At 32.5% G+C, this 8,816-nt stretch overlaps 1 protein-coding gene across 1 annotated transcript in view; it reads right to left on the bottom strand.

Moving 5' to 3' along the window:
- Window positions 1-3,144: 3,144 nt before the first annotated feature.
- Window positions 3,145-8,816, bottom strand: part of LOC106472789 (ionotropic receptor 25a-like) — a 12,085-nt gene continuing 6,413 nt past the window's right edge. The window contains exons 5-6 of the mRNA XM_022402392.1: window positions 3,974-4,291; window positions 3,145-3,457 (exon numbers count right to left, since the gene is read on the bottom strand). Of these exons, the coding sequence (XP_022258100.1) occupies window positions 3,145-3,457; window positions 3,974-4,291 (631 nt within the window). The remainder of the gene's footprint in view (window positions 3,458-3,973; window positions 4,292-8,816) is intronic.

An 8,816-nucleotide genomic window follows, 5' to 3' on the forward strand; every position in this document is an offset into this window, starting at 1 on the left:
AGATTAAGTATGTTTATTTTCGTTGTATTATTATAAAAATGTCAAAATCTTCTTTAAGTGCTATTATCCTAGGTGGATAAAACGACCCTTACTGATTAAGAAATATTATATGTGGAAAACATACATTTTAAACTAATTCAAGACTATGATATATATATATATATATATGTGTGTGTGTGTGTGTGTGTGTGTGTGTTATAGGCGGAGCGGCATAACTATTCATATGTACTATGATATAAAATACTGTTATTAAAAAGTACCCACAAATTTTCGATCAGTTTATTTCAAACAAGGATGGTATGGAGTCTTTAACTAACGCAATGAATCGTTTGAAAAGTATTAAACTTAATTATATTCATAAATAATATTAGAATAGGCAAAAGTCCTAAATAAACTAATATCACGGAAAAATGCTTTTCATAGTTAATAATATGTCCTTATTCATAAATAATTTCTTAAGTGTATATGCTTGATGTCTGGACTCTGCGTGATCCTACAGAAATTACAATACGTGTTGTGAAAAATGAATTTCACATTTAAAGAATGACAATATATACAATGAATCAGCACTGTTGATAAATATTTTTGGACAGTTATGCTTTATTGGTTTAAATACATACAGAGTATTATAACTGATCGGAAAATAATATCAAAGTTGACGAAAAAAATAATAATACTTGTAACACAGGATGTCTCTTGAATATTTCAAAAACAAATAGATCTAAATCTTTATTTATGAATACTTTTGTTTTTTAATCCCTATATCTAGGACAGGACAAAACATTTAGTTGTGAATATATATCAGAATCTTAGAGTACTTACAGAGTGCTGTGATATGTGAGTTTTTAAAATATTCAGCATTTATTTGCCGTAAGCAAACACTTATTTCAATTTTAATTGAACACATATTATTTCAAACATACTAAGATTTAAGACAAATTATTGTACAGAGTACAAATAGTGTGTTAAGTAAACACTTCATATACACACAGAAATACATAAGTGAAACATCCAATCTTTCGTATAGATATAATATAATACTGTGAATATGTCTTCACACTTTTATTACACTTAGTATCTACCCTTATTATACCTTTGTAAAAAATAGCCACAATAAGCCCTTTTTTATTTACTCTAATTAGCACGCAATGGAGAATAAGAATATCACGTAACAGCTGAAAAATACAATAACTCGGTTAAGTGACTGAAAAGGTCAAGTTAACTTTTGTAAACCTAACTAAACGAAAGCCTTTACTGAAATATGCATACATGTACAGTGATACGTTCATAATTTGTGCAGTATTGTAGGAGTACAGCGAAAGCCGGAGGATTCATGTGAGGTTTTTTTCGAGATATATTTCCTCGCCTCGGGTTTAAGCCCGAGACCTCTCGCACGCTAAACGAGTGCTCTACCAACTGTGCTAAAGAGTTAACTCCCTGCCTTGATAGTAAGTCATTTTTTCAGATACTCAGTGATACACATATGACCACCAGAGTGTTGTTCCCATGTAAACAAGTTGGATGCCTACGCTTTCTCGGTACACTCAGCAGAATGGCACGTGCATAGCTAATTGTGCTGTATTGCATATATTGATATAAGAATGCTCTAACAAACACTATGATAGAAGCATAATTCCAAAATCTACAAAAATCACATTAGTGGAACGACTCCTTCAGGTCGAAGTGTAGTAGTTAACAATACTGAACAATGCTGTATTGCATATATTGATATAAGAATGCTCTAACAAGCACTATGATAGAAGCATAATTCCAAAATCTACAAAAATCACATTAGTGGAACGACTCCTTCAGGTCGAAGTGTAGTAGTTAACAATACTGAACAATAATCTGGCGGGGAGTCATAAAGTATCTCTGTTATAGACATTTTATTTTCCTTCTGCGCATCATTCTCCAAGTACTCTTCAGTTTTCTCGATGCTTCGACAATGCTGCACAAATTATGAATCGCCCTTTATATCTATATAGGTATAGATAACTTTAAAACTGAACTTAACACTTTTTAAAAACACTTCAGAATCGTTATAAGCAGACTTCCTAATTTCATTATAATTTGCAGTTCTCAAATTCTATGACTGTGTTCACTTGTTCCTATTTTCAGATGAAATAACAGTTGCATTTATATGTATGCTGTCATGTGTCACAAATTATCCGATGTATAGTTTTCCTTAAACGAAAATGAAATTCAAAACAAACCTACATTTGAATAACTTAAACAGGCGCTTTGATGCGCAAAAAATTAGCATCGCACCTCCAAGTAGAATACTCCTGAAGAAGCTGTGAAGCGAAACGTACGATATCCAATTAAAGAAGAACAATAACAAATTTGGTGTAATAAGATCGTTTATTACTAGTATTAAAATAACAATGTTTGTTCGATTATGCTTGTAATAATGTATCGCTATATATTTGTGATCTAGGTTGAACTAGTAATACGATCAGTATAGATCAGTTTTGTAAGTTGTCTATCAACATAGTCGATTTTGTGTAGAGGTAATACTTTACGATAATGATCCCGTTTTTTCTATAAAGTAATTCTGTGTTTAAACGAAAACCATACTTTACAGTAAACGTTTTGTTAAATTGCAACTCATTTTATTATAGGAACGGGGGGGGGGAGACTTTCGTTTTGAAATATACGATGTTTCAATGACTTTTTCTTCAATAGACGAAACAAGCATAAGCCCAGCTCACCAACATTGTCGTAAAAAACATTAAACTCTAATTACCTGTATACATACTAATACATTTACTTTTCATAAATTGAACTCATTTAAACAGATCCACGTGATTCTTTGAAGTGAAGTTGGTACTTGTGGCTTAACCTACAACAGACTCTAACACATAAAGACCTTGATGTCCTCACATACTATACAATAAATTTAGGACAAACGCTATAATTTGTTTCAATACAGTCTTGCATAAAGCTAAACATGGGACACAAACACACAAACAGTGTATAATAGCAAGGTCTAAGCTTAGTTCATGAACTAATAAGTTTTATTGGATAATGGAATTTGATTTAGGAAGTAAAGATAGTACTATCTAATTAGTGGTTTTCTGATTTAGTTGTGAGTGATGTAGTAGACGGTTAACAAGAAACTTTCCATTCACTCTTAATTATTTTTTAATCTTTTACACAAGGCGATGTTGCCCATGCTTCCTTTCTTAAAACTGTGAAGATATTCTCCTTTTTTGATAAGGTTACTGTTGTTGCCTGTATTCGAGATTTATTTTTCTTGCTGAAATGCCAGACCTCAAGACTAAGAGCTAATAAAGCAATCACCAGGCCAACCAATGTTACGATGAAAACCCCTCCAAGATCATAAACTGTGAGGCTGTCAGAATTGTCCAAGGCATCGCAGATCCGTCGTTTAGTGGAATTCCAATATTTTGAGATACGATCTTCGAAGAATCGCTGACGTTGAAGTTGCATCACTCTATTGAGATCCAAGTTGTTTTGTTAAAATAGTTCGTAGGTATATTTCTGAATGTATCTATATAACAGATAATGAAACTGATGAAGAAGGCAAAGATTCCTCCTACTTAATCTGATCTCCAAATATTATCTTCACAAGATCTTCCCACAGTGAAATTAAAAATGCATTATGAATCATAGGTATCAGATTTACTCAAATGTAGGTGTAACAGCGGTAAAAAAATTACAAATAACCTCGATAGCTAGTACTTTTTACTACATTAAAGTTTATCGATTTACAACTTCAGTTTTCCTACGTAATATGTAATTAATTTGATATACTAAATTTCAAAGAAAACACCACAATTTTGAGATTCTCTAATCAAGACTTGCATTGGAAACATTTTTTTCTAAGGTTTGTGGCAGAAGGCCTGAATAAAAAAAAACTTTACTTCTATAAATCAAGGAATAGCACCTAGACATTACACCAGAATTATGTTTGATAACCAGCAGTTTTCACCACGGAATTTTAACTTACTTTTCATTTAATTCTTCAAGAAGAGTCGATCCTTTGGTTACGGCGATTCCGTATGGGTGTTCAGCAAAAGGTTCTCCGATCATTGTAAAGTCACAGTCTTCATTAACCAAATAGCGAACTTTGGGAGAATCAGTGAGCAAGGCAAACTGACCATTTGTATTTTCCTTAACTCTTTTTACACCTTCTTGCACTTTACTAACTGGTTGTGACCTCTCGATGATTTTGAGAATGTTCTTATATTGTTCCTTGATTGGATAATCCCATACTCTAAACTTACCAGTTTCTCGTCCAGAATTGAGAGTTATATTCTTCCAGGCACTTAAAAAAAATCCACCAACAGTTATATTAGATAATGTACATTCTCAATCAACAGCAAATATGAATTCAAGTTTAATGGTATGTTGGTATACTTCTACAACAGTTTTTTTTTAATCCATTTTCGTAAAGTTTTTTTATATACATATGATTATGTTTTAATTAATTATATGATATAAGTCATTATTGAACTCTTTTTTTCTGCCATGGACACATATATGTTTCCCTCTAGAGCACTGCCATAAGAGTTTGTCATTTTGTACTACCATTAAGATGGGGTATTTCCCTTCAAACCTCCCAATATTTACCAGATTAAAGTTTCATATAGGTAATGAAATATTTATGCATGTGTTTTTGCTTTTATTGGTGTCTAAAAAATAAGGCTCGCACAGTAAAAGCTGTTTATCTATAAATGTAGAATTAAAAGAGTTAAATGTATGTTACTGGTGATAATTATAAAGAAATGCTCATTTATATGTATCTGTAACAGTGTTTTATGCATTACTTGTTACACATATATTATCCATAAGAAACTATGGCTTTAATCAGGTTATTATAAAATTTTTGATTCGACAAAAATATGATGGCATGAAACATTTTTAAAAGTTAATAACCCAATGTATCAATGAATATTATTCAATATTTCGCTCAATATACTGGAGAATGTAATAGTTTTTTTTTCTGATTCGGACGATATTTCTCAACTTATGCAAGAATGCTTGTTTATTCTTTAATTTTATGGTAACAAATTTAAGGGTGGAATGTATTTGTTACCCCCAATAGGATGTTTAGTTTTCTGTGGCGCCATTTGGTAATATATATCATATTTTTACAATCCAGCAGGTACTATTAAATCCTGGAAAAATACTAAGGAAAACGAAACAAAAACAGAAAATAAACTCAATGCTTTGGAAATACTACAGTAAATAAAATTAGAACTTTGGGAATAAGTACAAGTGTTTAAGAGTGGGACTAGTTAACAATACACAGCGCTACCTGTAGTGGTAAGAAAAGATTGAAGATGACCAGTACTAAATAAAGAACATAGCAATATGGAGACTAGTGAAATGAAGATAACAAACTTTACCAATATTGCACCTAAAAGACTCGCCATAAGCAGTACTGCTGATACTTGGAATAAAAAAAAAGATCCTGCAGTACCACTACTGGGACTGCAAGATTAAAGATAAAAACAATATCTGTAATACGACTTAAGGCTGACAATATCCTGCAGTATTGTTAATAGAACTATAAGATTAAAGAAAACCGGCACTATTATTAATCAAACTGGTACTATACCTGGCATGGGAATACACGGTTGAGAATGTTATAGTAAAATGATTTTGAATATCGAAATCAGCAAGTCACGGGACATCCATGCTCAATATAAAGATGGACATTGTATGGCATTTAGTAAGGTAGTGTCACAAGTGGTTACTTTTGAGAAGAGTATGTAACAGTATTTTCCGATGTAAAATATTCTTACACTCGGATCATAAAGATGTCTTCAGATCGGATATTTAGAATTTGAAAGAAGGGGGGATATCTCTTGTATTTAATGGGATTGTGAAACAATGGGTTATGGTTGTTCGTTATTAAGCGCAAAGCTACACAAAGGGTTATCTGTGCTCTGCCCACCACAGGTATCGAAACTCGGTTTCTAGCAGACATACCGCTGTGTCACTGGGGGAACGTGAAGCAAAAGAACATAGATCAACTTGGGGCACCACGACTATCTTGAAATACACCTATAACAAGTCGTACCCCAGCCGCGTTATACAAAGTGTGTCGTTTTGCAATAGTTGAAAATCCACGAACTCAAAGATCAGTGGCAAAAGCCGTCCTTATGCTCCAGGAAACAATATGCAGTATGATCAAGAAGAATCTTTTTTTGGAAAAGGGGCTTATGTTACAATACAAGTTATCGGTCCATGACTTAAAAAATGGCATAAATATGATATTTCTTTGTTTCTTAGAACATGGATTCGGCGAAAGCAAAATTTATTAAATTCTAAGATGGTTTGTAAAATCTTACGTTAATATCACAGGCCTGCGAATTTAAACTTCATAAAAGTTGTTTGGGTTTTAATAACGGATTTTCCATAATTCAGTTACGCAGATTTCGAAAATAATATTAATTTTTTTCTATCACATAAAGATTTTTTACATATCGGGAAGAAAAAAAAATCTTACTTAGATCAAATTATTATTCCGTTTGCCACAATGAACATTTTTTATTATTATGTTTGTTAACAAAAATACAAACAAACTGAAGAAAAGGAATGAACATTGATGTCAAACGAACATGCATCCTCATTCATCCTGATGTTTTTTGTTGTGAAATCTACGTCTTTTAGTCACACACTACGTGTTGTGGTCTTTATTTTATATATTGCGTCTGGAGGATCTCGTTTCAATGACCAACAGTAATCAGCCATCATGCTGAAATTACATCTTCCCTGATATCTCCTCGTAATGTTTTGCCATTGTTTCTTTACAACAAATTTACCACAAAATAACAGAATATATTCGGTCATTGACACACGTTCTTGTTGCCATAGCGACGAATAAATAATATTGAAAAGATAAAAATAATATCAAAGTGCAAACAAATACTATCCAGAAATGACACGTCATGCGGCCTGTTAACCGTTTATATACTAGCGGTGTGTTTATCGTGGGTTCTAGAACGATCGATAAAACTCTCACGTCGCGATGGGTCTAGAGGAATCTATAGCCAGTAGTTGTCAACATTTGAAGCATAACAAAATGTGACCCGATTTCAATAAAATTTATTCACTTATGTAAAAGTACATAAGATATTTTGCGAAAAATCTGTACGTGATGGAGAAAAATGGATATCATTTTCAGATTGAGCGTACAGGAATTGCTGTAGAACATGTAAAAATTTCGAAAAAATAAAAACTGGTACTCTGGGAAGACGATTATAACGTTCGTCAAAAAACTTTTATCTTAAAAACGTAAAAGTTTATGATTGGCTGAAGTTTTTAGATAAGCCAATAAGAGATGGTTGTTCATTTCATGTTTCAATCTGTTAAAGAAAAAAAAACATAAAAGTTTGTTGAAGTACCGTCTACAGAGGATGAGTTGCAAAACACATTTAAGGAAAATAGTAGATTAGTTTAAAGGAATATATAATTCAGTTTAACGTTAACAAATGAATTTAAGATTTACATAACATTAACACAAAAATTATGAATCCTACAAAAGAGCTTGATCAAACTCTCAAATTATCATCATACTTTTAAAGGATTAAGCATTTAATTCTTAACCCTCAGTAGAGATTAAGCTCATCACATACAGGGAATGTAAACTATACTCTGGGTGACACTAAAGGTTTCTTCGCTAATGTAATGAGTTGTGTTAACTAAGCCGAAAATATCTTTAACTTTGTACTTGTTGTTTTGATTTTCATTGACTTCTCTTGTATATTTATCCTATTTTCACCAACCCTGTTGGAACTACTCCAATATTTCGTAAGATAGTTTGTAAGGCAAATTGCCAGCTTTTGAAATCTGTCGTTTTCAGTTGTTTCTTCTAAATATCTCAGAACTAAAGGAGGTTTAATAATTTTGCTATGAAAGTCTTTCAAGTCTCATTAATCATTCATTGAATTACGTTTTTCTTTATATATTTGTTGTTTCAAATACATTTCAAACTGGTCTTCAAACTAAACATTTAGAATGGTTGCGAATAACCGTTAAAGTTGGTTGCAAATAATGTGTGAAGAATCATCGATTAACTGAAATGTCTAAAGGCGGGGCTTTTAAACATTTAGTGAAGTAGATACTTAGATCCAAGAATTTGTTTCAACATTTACCGATGTTCATTTTAAAGTGACGTAGTTCGGTTACAATATAATGTGTTTAAAAAACTGTTCCATTTTCTTAAAAGATTGGGCTCAGTTTTAAGATAATTGTTGAATTGAACAACACTTTATCAAATTATCAAAGGTACCTACGCCAGAAACGGCATTTATTTCGAAGGCTTCACAGAGACAGCGGGACGGCCTACGTGTGCGTCATTTACCTGGCAGTTATAGCCATTAGGGCAGTAGCTAGGGAGAAAATCGGTATAACTGTGAAATTCGTAAAAATATTAAAATTAAACAATTAAGGGGTTTCCGAATACCCCTAGATCATACCCAAGAACCCCTGCAAATTTCATGGTGATCGGAGATAGAGAAGATGGAAATATTTCTTCACGAACAAACAAAGAGAATGTAGACACAAAGCACTTTACAGTACAAACGAACATCCCCTAAATAAATAAATTTGGTGCATTACAAACGGACACAGCATACTAATGAAATATTTTTAAAATACCTGGATTCTTGTTTAATATTATTATTGTGGGCTAAAGACTAAATAGTTGTTTGTTTGTTTTGAATTTCGCGCAAAGCTACACGAGGGCTATCTGCGCTAGCCGGCCCTAATTTAGCAGTTTAAGACTAGAGGGAAGGCAGTTAGTCATCACCACCCACCGCCAACTCTTGGGCTACTCTTTA

The sequence above is a fragment of the Limulus polyphemus genome, unplaced genomic scaffold (assembly GCF_000517525.1).
Source record: "Limulus polyphemus unplaced genomic scaffold, Limulus_polyphemus-2.1.2 Scaffold124, whole genome shotgun sequence".
In the NCBI taxonomy this organism is placed as follows: Eukaryota; Metazoa; Arthropoda; class Merostomata; order Xiphosura; family Limulidae; genus Limulus; species Limulus polyphemus.